Source organism: Odocoileus virginianus, chromosome 16, assembly GCF_023699985.2.
Source record: "Odocoileus virginianus isolate 20LAN1187 ecotype Illinois chromosome 16, Ovbor_1.2, whole genome shotgun sequence".
Classification (NCBI taxonomy): Eukaryota; Metazoa; Chordata; class Mammalia; order Artiodactyla; family Cervidae; genus Odocoileus; species Odocoileus virginianus.
In genome coordinates this window covers 28,282,810-28,310,761 of record NC_069689.1, presented here as the reverse complement: position 1 = coordinate 28,310,761, position 27,952 = coordinate 28,282,810, and the positions used below count along the sequence as shown (strand labels likewise).

The 27,952-nt window shown below is 37.6% G+C and overlaps 1 protein-coding gene across 4 annotated transcripts in view; it reads right to left on the bottom strand.

Annotated features, from left to right (window-relative positions):
* The window catches only part of SLC25A21 (solute carrier family 25 member 21), a 502,561-nt gene that overhangs the window by 410,551 nt on the left and 64,058 nt on the right, over window positions 1-27,952 (bottom strand). Inside the window, exon 1 of one of the 4 annotated variants that reach the window (XM_070478012.1) lies at window positions 7,882-7,978. The exons of the other annotated variants lie outside the window; for them this stretch is intronic. Coding sequence (XP_070334113.1) covers window positions 7,882-7,891 — 10 coding nt within the window. The 5' untranslated portion in view covers window positions 7,892-7,978. Of the gene's footprint in view, window positions 1-7,881; window positions 7,979-27,952 lie in introns of those variants that run through there. 4 annotated transcript variants of the gene reach the window in all.

Sequence of the window (27,952 nt, the reverse complement as noted above, 5' to 3'; positions counted from 1 at the left end):
TTCATTAAATGAAAGCTTCACAAAGAGTTATATATGTTTTGTTCTCTCAGTTTGGGCTGCATTCTTTGATACTCGTATTAGTATCACATAGCTATATTGATATCGTTTAGCACCATCTAATTTTAGATGTGATTTAATTGTATTAATTGACTTAAACTCACTAGTTACTTGCCTGGAAAAATACTTCCAGATGCTAATATCCAGTGTAATTTATTTGCCTGTTCAGTTACAAATGATGCTCCTCGGTTGAAAAATATATTATATAGGCATTGGCTTCTTATTAACACCAAGCATGCATATTCCATGTAAAAGACATATGAGGGCCATAAAGAAATAATACAGCATAAAAAGATCTGTAAACATAATCTTACATTTTTTTATAATTTTTGAGACTACCAAAACTTTAGGAGCTAAATCAAGCATTTCAAGTCTTTAAAAAAAAAAAAACTCTAAGTGCTTCTCTTATTAATACTTAACTATGATTATAGTAGTTGATCATTTTTCAGACTCAAGGATATGGTTTTAAATAGCATCTATCTGCATCCACCATCTCATAACACAAACTGCTGAGAGCATTATCTGTGGCAATAACAGATTATGCCCTCCTAATTTTTAAATGCCTCTGTCCTTCATGCATGTACAAATACGTGCTTATGAACACATGTGGAGATGTCTTTTTAAAACATGCCAGCAAATTGGTGAAAGAAAAAATACATTATTATCATCGGTGAAGATAGAAGGTGAGAAACAGTACCACATGCATCCTAATAGAACTGCAGGCTGTTTTAATTTAAATTAGTTTCAGCCTTCTTTGTTGAAAACAGAAGTAAATCATGTAAGGAACTAATTCATACTGGGAGAGACAACAAAGAATGCCAATAAAATTTATTTGCAAAAAAAAAAAAAAAATACTACAAAAATATTTCTACCACATTTCCCATTTTGTTTTAAATAAAAGAATAGAGGCCCCCTTCCAGGAACATTTTAAAAGGATATAGCTTAAAGGAAACTTTCATTTCTTTTTTTATATGTATTTGGCTGGGTCTCATTTATTATGCATTAATTGCAGGCAAAATCTTAGTTCTCTGCAAAACAAGACTTGACACAAGCAACATGGTGGTCTATGAAACAGAAGGTTACATGATCCCTAATTCTGCCTGTGTCCAACATATGCACATTATTGTTTGCTCCTCTGATAACAAAGATCAGATGCTCCCAGCATCCAAAGTACACTCTTGCACAGAGGTTTTCCACCACCAAATGCTCTAGAATTCACATGCAGCTCTTTTACTTACATATCTTTGGAACCTGGATAATTTAATGAGCCCAATTTCCCCCACATTTTTGCAGTTGTCTTACCTGCCTAAACCAACTGCTATATATACATTCCCCATGGTCCATTTCATCACGATATTCCTTCTCTGATGGGCACACCAAGGGACACAGAATAGAAGAGTATGTCTGATCCCCGTTAAGAGTTGTGGACATACCCCCAAAGTGTCATTGTTTCCCCAGTCTGTTATTCATGAGCTTATCTAACTTTTAATAAATCTATTTATATTTTCAATCTGCACCACATCCTGTGATAATGCATTCCACAAGTCTCTATTCATTGTAGACCTCTTTTAAGTTCCTGAGAGTGCTCTGAGTCCTAGTATACCAGAATTCAATAAATAAGAAACCAGAGCTTTCATAATTTTATAGATTTTAATCACATCCTCTGTCTCAACCTTCTTTTGTAAATAGAGTCCTCCTCTTTTTATGTTACATGTGGAAAAATATTTAGTGAATGAATTCACCAATTTAAGCTAATTAATCAATATAGAGGCCTATTCTGCCCATGTTAGTTAACTTTCTCTGGACCCGCTCACTTTAATCACATCTTCGTTGAGGGTTGCTCACCAGAACTGCACACCATGTTCCTGGTACAGTGCATAATGAGACACAAAGAGAGATTGTTTATTCTAAAACAATTTATAAGCAAGCCTGGAAATGATTAAGACACTTGTGGAATCACCACATACCACCACGCTGGAATCAAGAAGGGCTTTGGGTGAAATGGTGCTTGTCAGTGAAGACAGGGTACAGAGGGGAGAAGCAAGCTACCCTTGTCAGGCTCACCTCCTCTTAATTCTGGGTTGCCTTCCTCACTGGACAAGCCATCACATCAGTTTCTCCAGGATAAGGCCTCTTCACACAAGGCTCTGAAATATCCAGAGTTTCCTTGAAAGTACAATTTTCAAATAATTTTATAAGACAAGATGAAGTACCGTGACCATACATGCAGAAAGGTACTAGGATATTTGTCTGTTTGTGCTCATATTAAGCCACATTCCAAAGTGATTACCCATTTATGAAACATCCAACAGAACTTCAAGGGCATAAATCCCCCGGAAAGCTAATTCAGAAGGTTTCTTGGCAAGTAGAGAATAAAAGCAAAGATGTTTACATGACATTGGCGAAAATGGAAAAGCATGTTACATTGATCCTACAGCAGAATACATCACTATCATGACAGTGACAGACAACTTGTGCCCATCAGATACTATTTGTCAGAGACCTGGACAATGCCAGATAAACAGTTATAAGCTAGCGATTTCCAATTTCCTTTTCAATATAAGCCCCAGGTAGAGAATTCCTTTCCAATTACTTTATAGGAAAGAAGAAAAATGCCTGGCTCATAAGCAACCATCTTTCTAACCCCCACCCTTATAAATGGCATAGGCTCTGAGACAGAATGCAGTCTCAGAATGTCTCAATTCAGTATTTCTGATAATCATTACAAAATTATTACTAGGTTACTGTTTTGGGGGGTTACATTTTAGTGCCAGAGATACATTCCAGTTATTGAAGATAGAAAAATACCCAAATTATGTTTACAAACATCCTCCCAAGGTTCAGTTTTTCAAGGACTCTAAGAGGCCATCAATCATCAAATGCACAATTATTTTTATGTAGCAAAAGGAAAATGCTGCTAATTATTTGTACGGCTTGTTGCTGTTGTTGGTTAGTTGCTAAGTCGAGTCTGATTCTTTTGAGCCTGCACGGACTGTAGCCCACCAGGCTCCTCTGTCCATGGGATTTTCCAGGCAAAAATACTGGAGTGGGCTGCCATTTCCTTCTCCAGGGATCTCCTCGACCTAGGGATCAAACCGGCCTTTCTTACGTCTCCTACATTGGCAGGCAGATTCTTTATAGCTGAGGCACCAGGGAAGCCCTTTGTAAGACTACAGAAATTATACAACATACCCTAGTTTCAGAGCTATTACAGTGTGGGGGAAATGTATCTTGAAATCTATTTAATACAGTGTTTTCATTTTCATATTTTTCTCAAACCAGTCCCAAATTTTGAGAGCACTCTTCATCTAGGCCCCATGCTCTGATTTCCAAAGCTGTCTTAAAGGCCACTTCAAATTAGTGAATTCTGGGAAATTGCATCACTATCAGTAGCCTCCCACACTCAGTCATAAGTAGGGGACAAGCAAGGGTTTTATTTGAGGTAAGGATTCTGGTTGACTGCAAACCAAAGAGCAAGAGTCATACGGAGAACAGTTTCTGGAAATATTGTTTAAAATGAGAAGTCAGGAAACGGTCTTCTTAAAAGAACCACTGCTTATGAAGTAGACCTTCCAGTCACACATGCATATATAGAAAACACAGTCACCATAAAGATATATAACCTTTAAATACCAACAATAATAATAAAAACCATACACACTTAGGTGACAACTTAGTCCTGGGACAAGACATCATTCTTGAGCTTGGTTCCCAGATTCATTCAGTACAGCCCATCCCTGTTTCCCAGGCTCTCTTCCTGGCATTGTTCCTGAAGCCAACAGGCTTTCTTAGTGTCCAGGTTAAATGCTCTGCTACTGTGCACTCTGGCATTGGTTCAGAATAAAGTGTGAACCTGTCTTATTTGAGCAAAACCCAGGGTGCCCTCCTGGGAACACATTACTTATTGGTTGACCATGGAACTCAATCATTTCTCTAGACTTCAGGGCTTTCCTTGTGGCTCAGTGGTAAAGAATCCACCTGCCAATGCAGCAGATGTGGGTTCAGTCCCTAGGTAGGGAAGATCCCCTGGAGAAGGGAATGGCAACTCACTCCAGTATTCTTACCCGAAAATCCCATGGATAGAGGAGCCTGGTAGGCTATAGTTCATGTGGTCACAAGACTTGGACACAACTTAGCAACTAAACAACAATATAGTCTTGAAGCATGTTGATGGTGCTCAAATCACCTCCTGGCTTTCTTCTACACTGAAAGAAAAAAAACACCTCTTCGTGCAGCTGAGATATAAAATTCCTAGAAAGTTCTAGAAAGAGGCTCAGAAATCTGGCTCTTCAATCCTCTCTAGAACCATTCTCCTTATCTCCCCAGTTGACCTCTGTCTAAATCAGGTAGCATCTTCCTTTAGAAAATGGAAAGAAGAGCGAGCAATTACTCCAAAGACAACCTAATACTTTACTCATTTAATAAATCTTTAATTTTTTCTGTAGCATTGCCAACAACAAAACATCTCACATGCTGCAAAAAAGAAAAAAAAAAAAACTGTTTTCTACAACAAAGAACATTGTTTCTCCTGACTTGGTATTCTTTTCTAAGGTTGAAACCAATGTTTTCTATATCTCATAACACATAACTTATATCCAGTATTGAATGAAATTGGACAGCGCTCCATTGTTTAATTAGAAATCAAGATCCTTAATTATGCTACATATTCTTCATTAGCCCCTCTGCTTCCTCTCTTCTCCACCTTTTTTCCAAGAGGCTAATTTCTAAGAACTATATCAACTATACTCCCTTTTTGCCTTCTGACACCCAGTGAGGTTTGACCAAAGGGAGATACTGAAAAGAATTCAAAGGCAGGAGGGGAGAGAGAGTTGAATACTTCTTTTCCAGCTTCCTCCTGTCCAAGTCTAGCTTAGAACTGTTTCTGCTGGTTGAGACCAGAAAGCCTATAAGGCAGCCTTCTTTTGCTTCAGCTATGGCCAGGGTTGGGAGTGGTTTCCCATGGCTGCCAAACCCTGGTGCTTCACTCTCCCTTCCTTAAATGTACCCAGTCTTTTCAATAGTTCTTCCATTCATCTCTCTTCAATTATGCCTTTTCCATGAGCCATTTCCTCCTGGGACTTAATAGACACATCAGAGTTTACAATAATCCATGCTACCTAACATTTGGTGTGCCTCTGTCCTTCGGTCTAAATCTAAGGATATCTCTTCCTCAGACACTTGCCAGTAATCTCAATTTTTAAAAGTTAGAAGAACTTTAACTATTCTTTTACTGACAAATCTTACCTGAAACATCTGGCAGTCAAGAGGATGGTCTATATTAACCACTCTCTCTTCAAGAGCCCAAGTGTTGCCCTTGTTTTAGGCCAGATCAAAAGGCAGCTACACACCTCAACCATGTCTGTCTGTACACACCCTACAGCCCTGTTCTGGTCTCAAAGGATTTCGTCCCTCCCATTTCTTTGGTCTGCATTAGCTATTCTTCCTGTGGGCTCTCACAGCATCCTGAACTTATCTATCTGATTCTCTGTATTGCAACTGCTGTTGCTTTTTTTTTTTCCCAAATTTTATTTCTCTATCTGCCCCATTTGATTATAAGCTCTGTGAAAGCACAAACTGTCTTAACTCACTTTAATATTTACAGCTTCTAAAATTATGCCACTAGGCACTTGCTAATACTTGTTTAAAAAAAAAAAAAGAATGAACTGAACATTATGCTCTTGAATTTAATGGGTGATGACATAATAACACAACACAATCATAGGTGGAACACAAATGCATTATAAATAAACTGCTAACAAGTACTGTGGTCACTCTCTCATTGCTTCATTCACTGTTTCACTCATTTGCTGCTCTACTAAATGTGTTTAGGGTCTGCTATTAGACAGCATAGGGACTTCCCTGGTGGCTCAGTGGTAAAGAATCCACCTACCAATGCATGAGACTTGGGTTCAGTCCCTGGGTAGGGAAGATTCCCTGGAGAAGGAAATGGCAACCCACTCCAGGGGTTGCCTGGAAAGCCCATGAGCAAGAGGAGCCTGGCAGTGCTGAAGTTCATGAGGTCACAAAAGTGCTAGACGCGACTTGCCACTAAACAACAACTGGACAGCATGGTGCTAGGTCCTAGAAACACACATTTGTGTGAACCATCCTCCCTACCTGAAAGCGACATTGTTAATTACAAGGACCCTGTGAGGGTCATATTTTGACCATAGATGGATTCCTATGCAAATTCATCTTGAAAGAACTGGTTTCCTATTGCAACCCAGTAAGAACTGGGAAGATCACTTTGAAACGTTGGGCAATGTTTTTTGTTTTGTTTTTTTTTATCAAGCAGCACAGCTTTCTACCACCCCAACTTCTTGACTTAACATTCCCCTCTTCTCTATTTCCCCTTTCTTTCTCTTATTTACACTTTATGAGTGGTTCTTGCTTATATTTTCCTTTGCCCTGGTTTTTATTGTAAGCTGTTTCAAATGCTTCTTGAAAAAAGTTGAAGCATGAATAACAAAACAAAACAAACTGCTTTATTTTTTCCCACTTAAATTTTATCTACCTTTGAAGTTCTTTATTGATTGATCCAGCTAATTTTTCACTTAAATTAATTTTAAAAGGCCAAAATTGCATTAGTAAAATATCAACAATAGAAAATTCCATGAATGATTAAGAAGTAGTTGATACACACCAAACTGTTAACATGTCAAGTGATAGGGAGGAGGGGAGGCCCCCACTGGAGATTTTAGCTATTTATATTATACAATTTTCAAAATTTTACAGGCATTTTACTTGTATATGTAGAAAAACACATTTAAAAGAAACAAAATAAAGAGAAGACAGCCTAAATTATTTTTGCTTTTCCATGTCCATATGGTGGTCAAATGAACACACAGATTTAAGATATATAGGGTGGTAATTTGATTATTGAGTCATATGTGACCCAGCTGAATGGATGTAATAACAGACAGATGATGGTTTATGTTGTTGATAGAAACTGATTTCCCTCGTTCCATATTTTAGCAGCCAGTCATTTCCAGAACTGGCTTAGACCCTGAAAATAACCTCAGCAGGGATGCTGTTTTGAGCCCAGGACATTCTCTAACAGCTGGAAGACATTCAGTGACTCCAAATGATGAGGGCCAGTGGGAGCATGTGAGGATGGGCACCTGTCCTGGAGCTTCCCCGAGCTGGCAAACACCTTGCTCTGGCAATGAACTCTCCCTCGGGCTCTTTTAGGTATTAAGTTTCAGAACCAAATCGAAGGATGACAGTTCATTTGAAATAACCTTCATACCTACAGACCACACTGTAAGACTTTTTAAAGTTTAATAAGCGTCTGCATTTAGAGAAGAGTAGAAGGGAGGAGGAGAGCAACATAAATAGCCTTATTTTCAAATTTCGAGGCCACCTTCCTCAGAATAATTCCAAAGATTCACAAAGCAGGTTCTATTACAGAGTAAAACAAAGTCTCCATAAAATATAAAATTAAATGCAACGTGTATGAATACTGAAATATTGAGGATCCATGTTGGTACTCTCATAGCAAAATATCTGAACTGTTTAACATTAAACTCCAAAGATCTAATCATCTATATATCTGAGTGACTCAGACGTTGTAAGCAATTTCAGCATTGCAGTATTGTATTTGCCAGGAGATACAGTCAGTTCTTTCACCAACTGAGATATCATTTAGTCTACAACTTAAACAAGCATTGATAAAAGTTTTTTACAAAAGATGCTATCAGGAAAACAAACAGAGGACTTTGTATTACTTCAAAGCTTACTTACAATGTGTTTAGAAAAAATTCAATGGAAACAGGAAAATAATGTCTTGGTTTTCTAAACTTTACAACATCTGCTTTTACTTACTTTTCAGCATTGTAAAGGTCTGTGGATTTCAAGTGAATTACTTTCCTTTCCCTCTGTCTCTTCCTCTACTCTGCTATCTCCACACTACGTTACATCCAGGCACAGTGTATGAACCCATGGAAATTGCTGTGGCATGAATAACAAAGGAATTTTAGAATACGCAATACACTACATGGTAATATGCCTCAGAAAAAAGATCCAGTGTGCAGGAGCAGATCCCTCTATAAAAATATTCAAAACTCTGTATCATTCTTTCTCATACCATCCAACACTGGTTATTTACATGTCATTCATAATCTTTGCTGGATAATATTTAAAATGTTTCCTAAAGGAAAAGAAAGGACTTTTACATATACATGTATACTTGAGTATGCTTGTGTGTTTTCCCCAAGTCTAAATGAAAGTATTAATATAATATTCAGTAAATCCACAGTTTTTGGGGAAAAAAAGAAAGCTACTAAAATCTGCCAGGAAAATAACCTCAATGTTAATGTAATCCATTGGGTTTTTGCTTTCCTTCTTCCCAAATTAAAAGAACTTAAAGCCAAAGACATTTTAGAAATGTTTTCTAATTTATTTTTTAAAGAAAGGTATTTCTCTATATTGAGTGAGAAGTGCCCATAAAAAACACTATCACCAACTATTTTGGAGGGCGTGTATGTCTCTCACCCTTGACCTTTGCCTGTCTAACTACACATTCATTTATTTCATTTAAAAGTAGTTACCTTAGAGAAATATAATGAGTTCTTCTGCTACATTCCTGATTTCTTAAAATTTGAGATTTCAGTAAATTTTGCATCAATAGAAGACAGTGGGTAAAAGAAGAAAGTTGATATATTGCTCATCATACAAACACAATTTTATTTAAGACTTTCTTGGAAACCTTGTTGAGATGCCTTAAACACTTGTTGGTGGCTTTCTGTGAAGCTGATTTAAAGGCTATGGGTTATTTGTGGTTAATATACAAAAGGAAAAAAGAAAGACAAGGAGAAATGGCCTTTATGGAGCACACTCCTGAGGTTTCACTGCTGGGTTAACTGACATTCTTTCCTTCACTTCCCCAGTTAGGCTGACCTCAACATTCTTGGTGTCCAAGACTTCCAAAAGAATGTAAACCACATTATCTTCCCCAGAGGGGAAAACAGAAACAAAGTTGGATGATATGTCAGGATAAGGAATAGGTCCACCATGTGTTTAAGAAGGAGGAAGAGTTCTACTACAATCTTACCAAAAATCAAAGTTTTGTGGACATGGGTTTGTCCACATAAAAAAGAAGAGTGGCTCTGCCAATTACTCAAAGGTCTTTTACAAGCAGTTAAAGAGCAAGTTGGGAGCCATTATTCTTGGTTTTTGCCACACACCTGTGAGATCAAGACGGGAGAGAGAATACAAAGAGATCCATATCTCGAAAGGATTTTTAAAATGGCAAGATACTGTAAGTCAGTGGTGAGGGAAAGGAAGCAAGGTTCTTCTTTGGCTATCACTGAATGTTGGCAACACTGCATTTTATGGTTGCTTTCATTATGCGCTAAATTCAAAAGTTTTAGCCATGGATAATTTGATGCTTTGATTTTACTTTATTCTCATTTTTTTCATTGCATGTTTTAAAATGGTTTGTGTTCAAGAATCAATTTAACCACAACAGAAGAGACTCTGATTGGAATTTGTATGACTTCACTTGAGGTGAAAGTAAAACGGCAAATCAGTTCTGAAAAAGAAAACTCTCAGACTTGCAAACTTTCCTTTTTTCTTTAAAAACATTTTTAAGATGGTTTATCTTTAAACCATCACATTTTGAAAAAGATTCTTTCAATGTCAGTGTTTCTCTGAGGCTCCATCATAGGTCCTCCATTGTTCCCATTCCAGGCTCTCTGTGTAACTGACAGCATTAACTTACAGAGCCTCAGTTGGCATCCATGTACTGGTCACTCCTATATTTCATCTCAGTTCACATCTGCTGCTCTTTGGACTCGCTTACCTAACTGCCTGATGAACAGCAGCCTACTTGGTATCTCATTGGCCCTCCAGTGCATCACGTTCAGAAATGAAGTCACTGCTCTTCTCTGCTGTCTATCTAAACTTTCCCTCTGTGGCTTGAGAGTCTACCCAGGGAGTCCATATGATTAATCCAAGGATCTCTCCAACTCTTCTGTCTCATCCAACTAAAGACAAAGTCCTGGCAAAATACCTCCCCAATATCACGTGAATATCCTTTATCTCCATCTCTGCCACCACCCTAAGTCATTGCTATCTCTGACAATTTTTGCTTAAACAGTACCCTAACCAGTCTCCTTACCACTTACTCCTACCCCATTCATTTTCCCTCCGCACAGCCCTCAGAATAATCCTTCTTGAAGTGATCCCCGTAAGACACAAATATGATCATACATACCAGATTAAAATCCACAAATAATTCTCATCATTCCTAAAATCAAGTCTAAACACCTTAATTTAAAAGACTCTTACTATCTAATCTATTTCTACCTCTCCACTGAAGATTTTTCACTTCTCCTTCCAGGCACACTGAGCATCTTTTCATCCCTAGAACCTGCCATGGTTTCAGTTGGAACATGTAGTTTGCACTGCCCATTTTTAGTCCAAATGTCAGTTTCCTAGGGACGTATTCTTAACCTAAAATAGATCAAGGACCCAGCTATGTTTGTAAAACACCCTAACTTTTAGTGCAACATTCATCATATACTAATTAATAGTGAGCAATGTCTCCTCCATGTTACTATATGCTCCCTAAGGGCAGAGACCACATTTGTCTTAATTACTACTCAGCACCTGGTACTTGGAAGCTATTTAATAAATACTCATTGAATGTTTGTACATGAATATTTCTTTCTTCATTGGTACATCAGGCCACATGACCTGCTATAAACTTACCAGTGACTGGCTCATTCACCACAAAGGAAGTATGAACCATTCTATATCCAGGATGCTCCATAATCAGTACATCGCATAGAATTTATAGGTATCACTTGCCCCAAATTCTGCCTAGTTAATAGGACAGTAACAGTGTCATATAAGCTTAGCCAGACCCAAATACTTGCTTACCTTTGGCTAATTCAAAAGTCAAGAGTGAAATAAATAAATAAGGTTGTTAAATGGTTATTTACTACCTTTATTTATTCTTCTTGATCCTGTCACCTAGTTTAGAGAAAAGTAGGGAGTCATTCATAGAGAAGGAAATGGCAACCCAAGATGTTATTAAGCTGGAGGAATATTTTACCCATCCCCTGAGTACAACTGATAGTTACTACTAATGACCACTTAGTTCCAAGTACCACTTAGACCCTGAGCACGTTGCCAGTGAGGCGCTCTTGTGAACTTCTTCAACCTTGAGAATATGAGAAAAATCATGAGTTTATACAGGTATTACAGTGATACCTCAATCAGAAGAAGGTTTTTTAAGGGCTACTTTAACTCTCTCTAACCCTTGGGTATCTTTCCCCTTGATATCAGATAAAATATCAGGTATGATCTCTTGAGATAGTTTAACTGACAGAAGATGTGATGTTAGTGATATATTGTGGAAAATGACAGAATTGTGCCAAAGGTGGGACAGAAGACATGATCAAACAAGAGGTATGCCACCTGCAGTGTCTCACCTCACGATAAGGGCTCAGTTCACCACTTATGTTCTGCTCCTTGCTTCTGTCTTCTCCAATCAAACAGGAATTTCTTACTGTCTTATTTACTCTTAAGGTTTACTGATAGAATGCTATATTATTATGCCAAAATCATTATTGGCTTGACAGTTTTTTTGCTCTATAATTGCTTAGGGTGATGAAATACAATCATAATTAGAAATTAAAATATCTTCAGTGGTCTCTATAATTCTGCAAGTCAGCAAGACATGCTTCAAACCCTAGCACTGGATAGTGCATAAAGTAAGATGCCATATAGAAGAGAAAACTATGGAATAGAATGAATTAGATCAACTCTGGATAAACACAAAGGCTTAGCAAGAATGCTGTGCTGTGCTTTCCTTAGCTGCTCAGTCGTGCCTGACTCTCTGCAACCCCATGGACCGCAGCCTGTCAGGCTTCTCTGTCCAAGGGGATTCTCCAGGCAAGAATATTGGAGTGGTTAGCCTATTTCTTCTCCAGGGGAACTTCCCGACCCAGGAATCAAACTGGGGTCTCCTGCATTGCAGGTGGATTTTTAACTATCTTAGCCACCAGGGAAGCCCCTCAATCCATGCTTCCAATCCCATCACTGGGTACTGAATAAAGTAAGATGCTGCATAGAAAACTAATGAAATGAAATGAATTAGATCAACTCTGGATAAACCATAAAGGTTTAGCAAGAATAATCCTATTCAATTACTGTACTAGAATCTCTGAGGTACTTCAGTTGCTGTTAGAAACAAGCCAGGAAACTATGACAATGCAGCAACTTTGCTGGAAAACCACACGGTGACTTTCTATAGAAGCGCCCTTTCCAAAGGTAGTGGTAACAAAAGAGAATGGTGTTTACAGTGACACCTGGAGAAGAAATTTGGCCCCACCTATTTCTCCTTTTGTCTCTTTAAAGTTTCAGATCTCAGAAATGAAAAAGGAGTGATGATACCTACCTCACACAATGGCTCTAAGCAATGAATTAGTACATGTAAATCTCCTAGCACTTGGTGATGTATCTGGCTCATAACAAGTATTCAAAAAATTTAGCTCCCTTCCTTCTTCCTTTCCCCACCCACACTCAAGTACCTACTTTGTGCTGTGGGAACCACACAGTCACTGAGAAAAACAGAAACCATTCCAACCTGATATTAGCAGGTCCTATTCTCTAGGTATCGTTTCACAATAATTTGATCTATCATTTGTCCTCTAGAAATAGGATCATCGAGGTGCATTTTTTACTTTTGTGTTTAACTCAGCTATAATTTAGCACAACAATCTAAATAAAACTAATTTTAAAGTATTAATTTTACAACTAACTCTAATTTGAAGAAAATATAGTAAGTCTAAAATTCATTGTATATCAAAACACCAAGAAACTCCCAACATATCTCATCAATTTCAAGTTTAAATCTATCCTAACTAGCTTAACACATCAAACTGTTTGCAGCTACGAGGCAGAATTTTCTTGTTTTCTTATTTTCTTATGCTTATGTTTCTTATTCTTACACTTAGCAGCAGGTAAGGTAGACTCTAAGAACAAGAGAGGTGTGATAGGATGGAAATAATTATTTCAGTCCACACAATACTATTAAATGGATTCACAGTTTGTTAATTCAGCCAAGTACTATGAAGAGCCTGCTATATGCCACTGTTCTATGGTATACAGTTGCAGGTATATATTTCTAGTGCTGATGCATAATGTGGCACTAATTCACGTTCCTAGTTTTATCTCATGAGTATTACCGTCTTTATAACTACAGCAATAACATATGCTAAGTGCTTGTGATAATGTTAGACACAGTGCAAGTGCTTTATCCCATTTACTCTTCACAACACTCATATGAAACAAGGATTATTTTAATCCTTATTTTACCAGATGAAGAAAAGAGCTATGGAAATAATGTTTAACTTACCAAGCCCACCCAGTTAGCATCCAAAAAATCTGAAATTCAAACCAAGTCTGTCTGATTCTAGAATCCACTCCCTAAAGTCTAAACCAATGCTACTCAAAGTATGGTCCTCCATGGATTGGCAGTATCAGCAGCACCGGGGAACTTCTTAGAAATACAGAAACTACTCAGTCATAACTTGGTGGAGCGGGGCATAAGCCCTTGATGCTAAAGTTTGATAAACGTTACTCTAAACCACTACATAATACACTGTCAGTCTCCCTAATTCACAGTACACTAATGGTATCTGGTCATATTACTACTCACTTGTATTTAAGAATTTTTAAACCTCATCATAGGTGTCCTTCTGGGTAGTTGAAAAACAACTCTGTGCCATATCCTTTAAGCAGAGTGGTGATTCATCCTAATTCTCCTAGGAAAATCCCATTAATTAACAGTGGTCATGATATAATTAACAGTAGCAGCTTTCACTCTCAGAAGTGCTATGGTCAGACCACAAGTCACATGGCAGTCCTAGCTATAAAACACTACCTACCCTGGCTGCCAGTTTTTCTAACCTCACCCCCAGCTTCTATTCTTTAGCTACAATAATGGCCTTCTTTCAGTTCCTTAGAGATCTCAAACTCCTGCAAGGCTTTAACATTTCTGTTTCCCCTTTCTGGAAGACTTCCTCTAGATTTCAGAATAATTTGTTCCTCCTCAGTAGCATCCCGAGGGTGGGCTGGTAAAGTAGTCTGCACAGCATACAGGCAATTTTGAGAATTTTAAAACAATAGTAAAGCCAACTATAAGTCAGCCTACTTTTCTTTTATCACCATGTACCATCAACTGTAAACAATGTTAGTGATAAAACACTGCTCCCCCCAAAAAATACTTTGTGATTTGTCTTTTAATAATCATTGTATTCTACAGCGAAGTTAATAAGGAGAACTCTCAGGTATATAGGTGGCCCCCAACAGACACAAAGACAGATATTTATCTTGCATTCATTTCAACAGTAAATTCCTAATAGTTTCAGGACAGTCATAGTTTATTTGGAGTAGTTTGTGTCTCCAACCCCTGTGTTACTTCATATTTCTTAATTTAAACAGTAGACTTGAAGTAAATTGTGGTAGTCATTATAAAGATGAAGAAATAGAACTTGACTCATTTAAATTGTCATCTTATTTGGTTTCCTGGAATTTTTATTTGTATTTAAGATTTTAAGCATAGGGAAATTCAGTGGGCCAGAGTAGCCAAAGCAGTCTTCAAAAAGAATAAAGATGAAGGATTCACACTCCTCAGCTTAAACACTCACTGCAAAGATACGGTAATCAAGACAGTCTGGTACCGGCATAACAGCAGTCACATATGTCAGAGTCCAGAAATAAATGCTCACCTCTAAATCAATTAGCTTTCAACAAAAGTGCCAAAAACAATTCAGTAGGGGAAAAAGCCTTTTCGATACATGGTGTTAGGACAACTAGATATCCATATGCAAAAGAATAAAGTTGGGCCCTCATCTCATATTAACTCAAAATGTACCAAAGACCTAAGTTCAAGAGCTGAAACAGTAAGACTTGTAGGAAAAATATAAGTGTAAGTCTTTGTAAACTTGCATCATGCCATTTTTTTTTTGTCACTCAGTCATGTCCGACTCTCTGCGACCCCATGGACCATACAGCCCATGGAATTCTCCAGGCCTGAATACTGGAGTGGGTAGCCTTTCCCTTCAGGGGATCTTCCCAACCCAGGGATCGAACCCAGGTCTCCCACATTGCAGGCAGATTCTTTACCAGCTGAGCCACAAGGGAAGCCCAAGACTACTGGAGTGGGTAGCCTATCCCTTCTCCAGCAGATCTTCCCGACCCAGGAATCGAACCGGGGTCTCCTGCATTGCAGGTGGATTCTTTACCAACTGAACTATGAGGGGAGTCCATGTCAGGCCATAGTTTTTTAGATAATGCCAACAGCATGAACAACAAAAGAAAACTAGAAATTGGACTTCATCAAAAATAAAAACTTTTGTGCTTCAAAGGAAATCATCAAGAAACTGAAAAGACAACCCATAGCATGTGAAAAAATATTTGCAAATCATAAATCTGATAAAGGACATAGCTAGAATATATAAAGAATTCTTACAACTCAATAATAAAAAGACATAACAATTCTAGAAGGGACAGGCATTTGCGGAGATTGGATACATGTATATGTACGGCTGTGTCCTTTCACTGTCCACCTGAAACTACCATAACGTTGTTATTCAGCTATACTCCAATGCAAAATAAAAAGTTTAAAGTTTGTGGAAAAAAGACAAAGCAATTAAAATGGGCAAAGAACTGTGAAAACAGTATGGAGGCTTTTCAAACAACTAAAAACAGAACTGTCATATGGAGGTTTCTCAAACAACTGAAAACTAAAAACAGACCTAGCAATTCCACTCCTGGGTATATATCCAAACAAAACATCAAGTCAAAATGATACATGTGCCCCAATGTTCATAGCAGTATTATTTATAATTTTCAAGATATGGAAGCAATCTAAGTGTCCATCAGTAGATGAATGGATAAAGAAGATGTGGTATACATATATAATAAAATACTATTCGGTCATTAAAAAAAAAGAACAAAATTTTGCCATTTGTAGCAACACGGATGGACTTGGAGGGCATTATGCCAAGTGAAATACATCACAGAGAGAAAGACAAATATGATATTATATTACCTATCTGTGGAATCTAAAAAATACAACAAACTACTGAATATAATAAAAAAGAAGCAGATGGCCAGCAAACACACAAAATGATGCTCAACATCACTAATTATTAGAGCAATGAAAATCAAAACTACAATGAGGTAGCACCTCACACTGGTCAGAATGGCCAACATCAAAAAATCTACAAACAATAAATGCTGGAGAGAGTGTGGGAGAAAAGGAACCCTCCTATGCTGTTGGTGGGAATGTAATGGAGGACCATGTGGAGGCCCTGAAAAAAAACTAAACATAGAGCTGCCATATGACCCAGCAATCCTACTCCTGGCATTTAGTGACAGAAAACCAGAATTCAAAAAGATACGTGTACCCCAGTGTTCATTGTTGCACTATTTACAATAGCCAGGACATGGAAGCAACTAAATGTCCATCAACAGAGGAATGGATAAGGAAGATGTGGTACATATATACATTGGAATATTACTCAGCCATAAAAAGAAAAAAATTGGGTCATTTGTAGTGACATGGATGAACCTAAAGTCTGTCATACAGAGTGAATGCAAGTCAGAAAGGAAAAACAAATATTGCATATTAACACATATATATGGAATCTATAAAAATGGTACTGACAAACCTATTTGAAGGGCAGGAATAGAGACACAGATGTAGAGAAAGGACTTGTGGACATAGAGGGGGAAGGAGAGTGGGACAAATTGAGAGTAGAACTGACATATATACACTACCATGTGTAAAACAGCTAGCTAGTGGGAAGATGCTATGTAGCCTGGGGAGCTCAGCTGAGCACTCTGTGGTGACTGAGATGCGTGGGATGGTGGGTGGGATGGGGGATGGGTAAGAGCAAGGCTCAAAACGGAGGGGACATATGTATGTCTGTGTATACATCTGTACATGTCATAGCTGATTAATGTTGCACAGCAGAAACGAACACAACATTGTATAGCAATTATACTCCAAATAAAAATTAAATTTAAAAAATGTAATGGACAAAGAAAACACACAAATAGCCAATAAAAAAAATGAAAAGATGTTCAGCATCATTAGCCATTAGGAAAACACAAATCAAAATCGCAAAATAACTACCACCTCACACTCACAAAGATGGACAGAATCAAAATTTTAGATAATAACGTGTTGGCAAGGAGTGCTGGAGAAGTTAGATCCCTCATTTGTTACTAGTGGGTATGCAAACTGATGCAGCCACTTTGAAAAACAGTATGATAGTTCCCCAAAAGACATAACATAAGAGTTGCCATGCTGTTGTTGTTGTTGTCGAGTCACTAAGTCGAGTCTGACGCTTTTAAGATCCCATGGACTGTAGCCCACCAGGCTCCTCTGTCCATGGGATTTTCCAGGCAAGAATCCTGGAATGTCCTTGTCCATGGAGTGCCAGGTCCTTCTCCAGGGGAACTTCCTGACCCAGGGATTGAATCTGCGTCTCCTGCATTGCAGGTGGATTCTTTACCAGTAAGCCACCAGATACTATTGCACTCCTAGGAATATGTGTGAGTGTGAAAGTCATTCAGTCATGTCTGACTCTTTGTGATTCCCTGGACTGTAGCCTGCCAGGCTCCTCTGTTCAGGGAATTCTCCAGGCAAGAATACTGGAGTGGGCAGCCTCTCCCTTCTCCAGCGGATCTTCCCGACCCAGGAATCGAACCAGGGTCACCTGCATTGCAGGCAGATTTTTTACCAGTTGAGTTATCAGGGAAGGCCTAGGAATATACTCCACAAAATATAAACATATGTTCAAATAAAATCTTGCACATGAATATTCATGTCAACATTATTCATAATATGAAAACAGTAGAAACAAACCAAATGTCCATCAACTGATAAATAGATAAATGAAATGTGGTATATCCATACAATGGTATATTATTCAGCAATAAAAAGATGAAGTATTAATAAATGCTACAACATAGATGAACATTAAAAACAAGATGCAAAATAAAATAAGTTGGCCACAAAAGAACATATTTATGATTTTATTTATATGAAAAGTCCAAAACAAGCAAATCTATAGACCCAAAAAGTGGATTAGTGGCTTCCTAGCACTGTGCAGAAGTGGTGATATAGGGAAACAAGAAATGATTTTAAAAAGAATGGGATTTTTCTTTTGGGGTGATGAAAATGTCCTAACATTGACTGTGAAGATAACTTACAACTCTATGTGTATACTAAAAACCACTGAATTATACATTTTAAATAGGTGAATTTTATGGTATGTGTATCTCACTAAAGCTGTTCCAAAAAAGGATTTATAATGTGAAACAGTGTAAACTGCATATGATATAGTTATGTTATTTTTATCTTTTTATAGAAAAAAATACAACGATGTAATCTAAAAGTACTAATCCATTATTCCTTCCCTCTTTTGTACAGTATGATTATTTTATTTTTTAAATTTGTTACTGGCATGATACTACCATAACGCTTGATAACATTTTGTCATTGTCTGCTGTTTTTTCTAGCCATTATTATCATTCTTTTCATTACATTAATATTACTAAAAATAATTTTATCTAAAGAGGATAGAAATGTTAAAAATTACTTATCCTAGGTGACAAATGCCACTAATGTATTATTTATTTAGATTACTTAAGAGTTTAGCTCAAATTGTATCTCCTAACCATACTGTTAAGCCTATAATCCTTTTGTTAGGAGAAGGGAAGCCTTCTCCTAATCACTTTGTTTTAAAAGAGTTCACTCCATGTCCCCAAAGACATCACTTTTTCTCCCCTTACTCAACTTTACATTTTTTATAACTTAAAATTATCTGACATTATATTGTTTATTCCTGTCTCCTTCACTAGAATGTTAGTTCCCCTCTGTCTTGCTCACTCTTGCATACTCAAACCACAGAACACATTCAATCAGTTTTGGTGAATAAAAAAACACAAAATTTTATCTACTGCTTAAATTTTTTCACATACATTTTATCCTTGTACACACTTTCTGTTTTTTACCTTGAGATGAAAGCACTGGTTCTCACCAGTCTCCTCATCAGAGTATTTCCTGTATGGACATTGTATTCTGCTAGATAATTCAGAGATGTCTGGCAATCAAAATCTCTTTGTCTAGGAATTTGAAATCCCCCCAAAATTACACATAGCATTTTATACCTCTGAATTATCTTCAACAAGGTTTATGAGCTGTAGTTCACCCAACTTTGCAACATTCTTTCTTAAAGTTATCAAAAAAGTATAATTTTTTAAGTTTAATCAGCTTAGATTATCCCAGAATTCATTACTCCTCTTTAGTGATAAAAACCAGTCTCCCTTATTGAACCTAAATATTGCTGGACTTTGTTAAACAGACTTCAAAGCACTCACTTCTGACACAATTTTTATAGCAACTACTTCTTAGAGCCTAGATTTTTTTTTTTTTACTATTGTTTCTATCTCCTTTTCAAAATAACAGTTGTGTTTTTAAAACAAAGCAGAACCTTGTTACAGTATGGCTCAATATTACAACTGCTTGGGTAGGCCATAAGTCAAATCCTGTCCCTCCCAAAATGCAACAACCACACATGGTAACAACCTAACCACACTGTTAAGCCTATAACCCTTTTGTTAGTCATGTTCTGGGATACGAAAGCTAAGAAAAAAGGATATTACTATGTATATATATATATATATATATATATATATATTTTTTTTTTTTGTATATAGGTATATTAACATAATATTCCTTCTGGAAAAGTTTCTCCAAACATAGTGAAATAATCTTTGGAACACCATTCCTGAAGTCTTTTGAATAATAAATTTGGTGGATTTAGATATTTGTGTATAGATCTTCAACAACTTAAACTAACGGCTGCACTGCAGAATGGTTAACAGCCTTGAATCTGGAGTCAGAATGCCTACGTTCAAATCCCTAATCTACCATTTCCTAGCTGTGTGACATTACTCAAGTTACTTATCCTCTCTATACCTCAGTTTTATAAACTTTAAAGTGAAGATAATAACAGCACCCACCTCAAGGGGCTATGATGATTAAATGTTAATCATGTATAGTACTTAGAACTGTGTTTATGATACAGGACACCACCATTTTTAGGTTGAAAGGGAAAAGCATTTAAAGTCTTAGTTACCACTTAAGTATCAATTTAAAATTTAAAACATAATTTCACACATTTTAATATAAAATTAGCAGGAACTTTATTTTAGCTTCAGGTTTTCCATGTAAAATTATATTTTATCTGTTCAGCTAAAGTAATGACTTTCTGAAGTGAACACTTATGCAGAAGCCTAAAAGATGCAAGATTATTTTCTTATACTGTTGCAGCCTAGTAGGAAAAGGACCCATGGCCCTCCTGCTAAGTTTAGACTAGACGGTTTTCTTAAACAGTCACATATTTCTTCATTAAACTGTTTTTAATGGCCTTTTTGATGACTGCCAGTTTCCTCCACAATAAAGGGAGTTTTGACCTGTGAATTCATTTTTTTAATCTAGTAATAACTTTGAATACATTAACTGAACATTGTGGACCAAATAAGGAGTCAATTACTTGTATTTTCCATCCTCTGAATAAAATACAAATGAACCAACTTCATCACTAAACTTAAAAGGTTGTCTTCACTGGCAAAGAAATCTAACTATTTTCTGCTAACTCAAGTTCTTTTAAGAGAATAAAGAAAGTTGAATTATCTGTGACCTAAAAACAACCAAGGTTCATTTTCCCTTGCCTTCTGTGAACACCAGTCAAGTGACCTAGTACTGTTTTACAGTAGCGCTCCCCATAAAATTACTCTAAGAACTCATTACTTAGAGAGCTGCCTATAAATTACGATCCAGCACAGTCTTCATTTTCATAAATAGATGCTATTTATTTTTCCTTCCTCATTCATTCTTTATTTTCCTTTTTCACTCATCTAGATATCAGGACGGCGTGATGAATGCATACTCCACAAGTCACCATCTTTGGTAAACAGACCCCAAAGATAATCACCTCATCAACTAGTTATAACCAGTCAGAAGAGAGACAACCATGAATGAGCCTGAAATCTTAGCGCAAACACTCTCCAACCATGTTTGCTTTTTGTAAAAGGACATCCTTTCTCCTCAAGTGTTTAGTTTTTATAGATGTCAACTGAAAAGATTTCAAACTACACACACACCAAACACCACATCACCATTTTGTGCCCATCCAGATAGTGTATGTGTAGGACATTAAGCATACAGGAAATACAGTTCATCTCATCAACACACATTGGAAAAGATCCTCATTTTCAGCATTTTCATGTGTACTTTCTTTGGAGTTTCAAAAGAGAAAGTGAAATATCAGTTTTAAGTTTAAACATGTCATCACAACTTTGGGGATTTTTCACATTATAAAAGTAAAAAACACAACTGGGATATACTAATTACTCACAATAAAATGTTTAAATGCATCTATGATGCATTTTTTTCTCTTGAAAATATATCTTTAAAATTCTGATGACCTTTTGTTTTCCTAATTACTTCCTAATTACTTGCTTACACTGTTGCTAAAATATCACAGTACATACAAGCTACAATTTTTAATACCCTGGTTTGAAAATATTTCTACAGCTGTTGCTTTTGTATGAATCCCTTTTGTTAAAGTTGAGGAATAATGCCGTAAATGAAATATAGATACTTAATAAACCATTTTTATGTTTAAAAGCAATTCATTAACTGGGCAGCTAACTAAAGAGAATACAAAAACCTCACTTTTAATACTCACAGGTTCTTATTGTGAATATTTGTTCTGTTGAAAACTTTTCTGTCAGGCAAAGTCTCCAAGTTGGGAATGGACCCCTGCCAAGTCTCTGAAAATCGATTGCTCAAAAATCTTAATTATAAGAAAGTAAACAAAGAGCGGGTTGAAGCAGTGCAGAGTTCTAATGAGTTAATGTAACAAAACTCGGCAGAGTCAACTGTCTTCAAAGCGGCAGGCTCGGCTCTGACAGTCATCCATCAAACTGAAGGTCTCCTTAATAAATGCCAATTACAGGGCACATATGCACAAACGTGGCTAGCCTAAGCTTGAGGATCATTTCCTTCCGTGAAAACTAGTGACCAGGAAAACACCAGGCAGTATGAGCAACCAGCCCACAGAAAGTAAGGTTTGCTCCTGATAGGAATAATAACCAGCATTATTTCTCTCTTTTTTTTCAACTTTGGAAAAGTTCAGAACCACACAGAATTTTGTTTGGGGTTATACAAATTCCTTCACAATTTGTATAGAAGTCTAACATAACTTTTTAAAAGCCATGACATGCCCATAATGTATACAGAGTCTCCGACTTCCGCCGTAAGCGAGGCTTTTTCCTAACTTAATCATACTCAAATTTCACCCCTTTTAAAGATCCTGATTCAAAAATGTTCACTCATTCTCCACAGTCCACAAATTTATACCATCTCTTCCTGTGGTATTTTATGTGCATAAATTAAAAAAGAATGGCCTCCAATGAGGATTAAAAGGTTGAAAAAAATCATAGACTTTCCAAATTTAGTTTCATTTTTTATTTTAACTCTCAAAATGTGTGTTAACAAAATATATATATTTTCCTATACTCTTACAAAATAATCCATTTATGTTAACCTTATTACCTAGAGGAAATGCTGAACTGACTTAGATAGGAAGTTACATTGTAGGCTTAGGCTTAGCATCATATCACTCTGTAACCCAGCATACATGAGAAATACATGTTTGAGGACTCCTGAGAAATAATGAAAATATTCCCCCACTAGTGTATTAACTCTTACTGTGGAACTCAAACCATTATATGAATCCTAAGTTTCAAAAATATTTCTCTCCTCCCTTTTTCATTATCTACCTGGCCAGGCATGGAGTCCATCCTCAAACAGGTTTCCGAGAGGCGTATGATGACATCAGGGGAAGGGAGGGAACTTTCTTAGCAAGACGGCCACAGTTTGTTCAGAAGCCATGAGCCCCAATTTTATACCACAGCACAATTTCTTTAGTGGAGATAGATGGATTTTTCAAAAAGAAAGTCTGTATCCTCCTACGATGACAGAGATAATTAATGGAATAAATGAAAACGTTCATGTTTGATATTTTTATGCAAATAGATTAGAATAGTCTGCATTAGCCCCAAGTTGATGTCTTATCTAATTGCCGTTTAAAGTGATATCTTCCATTACACATGCAGACCCGTGCTAAATTCATTTATTTCCATCTTGCCTGAAATTATGATGAATGGTCTGAGCTCCATTCAATTATTTAAAATGTGCAAAGAAACAGAAACAATGAAACTGGCAAAGCCCTCTACATTCTTAGGAACAATTTAGGCTAATTAGCATCAACTTCTCCCCCATTCATCATACCCCTTTAGAAATATAAACAAACTGTCAGCTCTAACCTAACAAACAGATCACTGAGCTACTTAACACAAATTATTCTTACATGAAAAGCTCCTTCTCAGGCAATATTCTCCTTTAGGGCATCTGGGAAGCTGAGCTATTAAAATTGAAGACATATGTTCCAGTCAAACTTAACTCCCGGATTGTAATGATCGCTGTTGTGACAGTTTTCAGTCAGCATACTTGCTGCTGGCAACACAGCCCAAGCTTGAGCGAAACAAAAGTCAAATGGAATGATGCACGCAGAGTCCTAGATGCAGAGGACACCTCCTCATCCTGCCCATCACAACTGACTTAGTGGACCTCAACTCATGATCTCCACTGGCAGCTCAAAGTTTCGCAAAGTTTGGTCTGGGAGCATTAGGGAAAGGAAGGTAACAAAGGTGGTCTTCAACAAGACAGTGGATTTCATCATGTGTTACTGTTCGTTACATCCAGTGAATGAGGCTGAAGCTATGGTTAGAGGAAGCCTGTAAATCATGACCTTTCATTTCAGAGAAAGTAGAGAGGACACAGATAGAAGAGTCCGGGTGGAGAGAAATGTAAATTGCAGATAGATTGCATATGTCTCCTCAAGTGGACTACTTGGAAACTCTGAACTCTCCTTTTAATTAACAGGGATTAAAAATGAAGTGTTTGTTTACACACTAGAATTCTGTGACTGACTCCTTGCCTGGATATTGGACTAAGATATTTTCTTCATTTGTTAAATGAAATCACATATATACAGTCAACTCTCATTACTTGCAGCAGTTACATTCTACAAAGTCACTGTGAGCACTGAATTAGTGAGTACTGAACCCATTACTCCTAGGGGAAGCAACAAGGCTAAGTTCCTGAGAGCCTCTGGATCACAACTTTTTCATCAACCAATCAGTACATTACTTTATGTGTGCCTCAGTTTAAACACACTTTACTTAATTTACAGTTGATTTATTAATACTGACCTCACAACTAACAGCATTATAACCCATGTCTGAACACAGCTTACCTATCTGATGTATTTTCTCATAAGGCACATCACAGCCTTCTTGCATTTAGAAACAATGGACAGCATTTCAGCACCATGATTGGAGGCCATTTTAAATAGTGAAATCACCAACAAAAGGCACAAAAAAATGTGAAGAACGTGGCACTAAATAGACTGTGAAAGAGACATGTGTTTACAGTATGAGAGCTGAAACAGGAAGGCAGAGCATCTTCTCACTTGACCTCAGGTGGGAACGTGGGCTTCAGATGGCTCAAATTGCTCACCATCCTGCACATGTCTGCAAATGACCGTGAAAGCACCAGCACTGATTCTGAGGTTCCAAACAAATTTTAGCAAGTAGACAAATGCAAAAATACTAAATCTGCAAATAATGAGGATCAAATGTGTATACATTCATACACTTTTTTTTTCCTTCAGATTTCTCATGGAACGCCTCTGAGTTTTTTTCTCTTAGTAAGCAAGAGTCATAGCCTAAAGTCAAGCAAAGGCTTTCATGAGGTAACTGATAAAGCAGGTGGCCACATTCCTAATAACATGATAAGCAACAAAGCCTTTCAAATATGTTTCTGTTCTTTAGCATCCTAGGAACATGAATATTGATGGCACCTATACTTCTACACTAAAGAAGTATAGAACTCGACATGGAACAAATGGACTGGTTCCAAATTGGGAAAGGAATACAAGGCTGTATATTGTCACCCTGCTTATTTAATTTACATGCAGAGTACATCATGTGAAATGCTGGGCTGGATGAAGCACAAGATGAAATTAAGATTGCCAGGAGAAATATCAATAACCTCAGATATGCAGATGACACCACCCTAATGGCAGAAAGCAAATAAGAATTAAAGAGCCTCTTGATGAAAGTGAAAGAGGAGAGTGAAAAAGCTGGCTTAAAACTCAACATTCAAAAAGTGAAGATCATGGCATCTGGTCCCATCACTTCATGGCAAATAGATGGGGAAACAATGACAGGCTTTCTTTTCTTGGACTCCAAAATCACTGCAGATGATGACTGCAGTCCTGAAATTAAAAGATGCTTGCTCCTTGGAAGAAAAGCTATGACCAACCTAGACAGCATATTAAAAAGCAGAAATGTTACTTTGCCAACAAAGGTCCATCTGGTCAAGGCTATGGTTTTTCCAGTAGTCATGTATAGATGTGAGAGTTGTACCATAAAGAAAGCTGAGTGCTGAAGAATTGATGCTTTTGAACTGTGGTGTTGGAGAAGGCACTTGAGAGTCCCTTGGACGGCAAGGAGATCCAACCAGTCCATCCTAAAGGAAATCAGTCCTGAATATTCATTGGAAGGACTGATGCTGAAGCTGAAACTCCAATACTTTGGCCACCTGATGCGAAGAACTAACTCATTGGAAAAGACCCTGATGTTGGGAAAGATTGAAGGTGGGAGGAGAAGGGGAGGACAAAGGATGAGATGGTTGGATGGCATCACCGACTCAATGGACATGAGTTTGCGTAAACTCTGGGAGTTGGTGATGGATAGGGAGGCCTGGTGTGCAGCAGTCCATGGGGTCGCAAAGAGTCAGACATGACTGAGCGACTGAACTGAATACTTCTACAGTAACAGTGTTAACCCACACCCAGCCTGCCCTACACAGTACAGTGTACTGTATCTCCTCCTTACTGCAGCACTGGAATTGTTGTTATATGCTGCAGCGGATAGCTGTTGTTAACAGCATCCCTCTCTCTCTTCCCCCTACCTACCTAGGTTTCAGATTACTCACTCCCTATATTTGCTGGGAAAGATTGAGGGCAGGAGGAGAAGGGGACAACAGAGGATGAGACGGTTGGATGGCATCACCGACTCAATGGACACGGGTTTGGGTGGACTCCGGGAGTTGGTGATGGACAGGGAAGCCTGGCGTGCTGTGGTTCATGGGGTCACAAAGAGTTGGACACGACTGAGTGACTGAACTGAACTGAACTGATATTTAAGTGGAGTTGTCTCTAGGACTAGAATACTGGCCTTTAAGCCAGTTAGTGCATCCATCCCCTTGGCCACAGTAATTTCTTTGGGAGTAAGTACATGACTCAGTCTGAGCTAATGACACACAAGGAGATATTTGCTGAGTTCATCTGGGAAAAACAGTTTCTGTTATAGCCATGGTGGGAACCAGCCTCAGGATGAAGCAGGCACTACAAAAGGCAGAGCAGAGAAATGCAAAGAATCTGGGTTCTTGGTGACAGTGTTGTGCTCCTGGAAAAAAGTCTCACATTTATCCCACTCTATTTTTTAACATTTCAATTCAATAACTAATAAATACTAAAAATATCCTTCATTGTTTAAGACAACTTGGGTGAGATTCTCTTTTCCTTGTACCCAAGAGAATCCTGATATTTTTACATGCTATTTTTTTTATTTCTTCTGCTTCTAATAAACACATACACACACACACACACACACAGTAACATTAGTTACCTGAATTATTTTTTGCTCATCTTTTTATATACTCTTTACTTCCTGGCATCATGACTGATAATAGCAGCCACTGATAAATATTGGGTTGGCCAAAAAATTCATTTTTATTTTTACATAAGGTGTTATGGAACACATAAGGTACTTTTTATGCCAATCCAATATATAGAATTCAATTATTAGAATGGAGAATCCCTCCCGTGGATATAATCATAACAGTTCAGTTCAGTTCAGTTGCTCAGTTATGTCTGACTCTTTGCGACCCCATGGACTGCAGCACGCCAGGCCTCCCTGTCCATCACCAACTCCCAGAGTTTACGCAAACTCATGTCCATTGAGTCGGTGATGCCATCCAACCATCTCATCCTCCTCCCACCCCCTTCTCCCACCCACGTTAACTGCACAATGGTTAACCAAAATGGCTGCTGTCACATTGCTGCTCACCCATGAGAACAAAGCTCTTGCTATGATCACCTTAAACATAAAGTTATTCATTTTACATTATACATATCTGTACCATAGAAGGCTAAAATTTTAAAACAACCAACAAGGATCATCTTTTAACTTTATCAAGGAAAATTACAAAGAAAACACAATCACATTTCCTGTCCACTCCTCCCAATAGGACAACTTTGGAATACATTTTCTTCAGTATCCCTAACTCCAGTTTCTGAGGCTTGGGATAAAGTGAATAGGACTGAATGTTACCCGAGCTTCATTTATAAATGCTAAGCAAAATGCCAACTTTAAAAAAAATTTCTGCCCACCTTTTTTTTTTTCCTTGATGGGTGGTTTTAACAGCCATGGTTATTTGTGGATGCAAAACTGCATATAATAAATTGCAACTGCAACTGACTAACCTCAGAAGGACTGACAAGTGACTAATTACTCCCACAGGTGGCCAACTGCTTTGGCAATTAGCCCACTGTGGGCAAAATTCACGGCATGGAAAAAAGAGGCTTCCTTTTCAAAATATCCACACCTCTTTTCTGGAGGAGAAAAGGAGGGAAGAGGACTTATGCACGGGGGAGGGGAGTGGTAT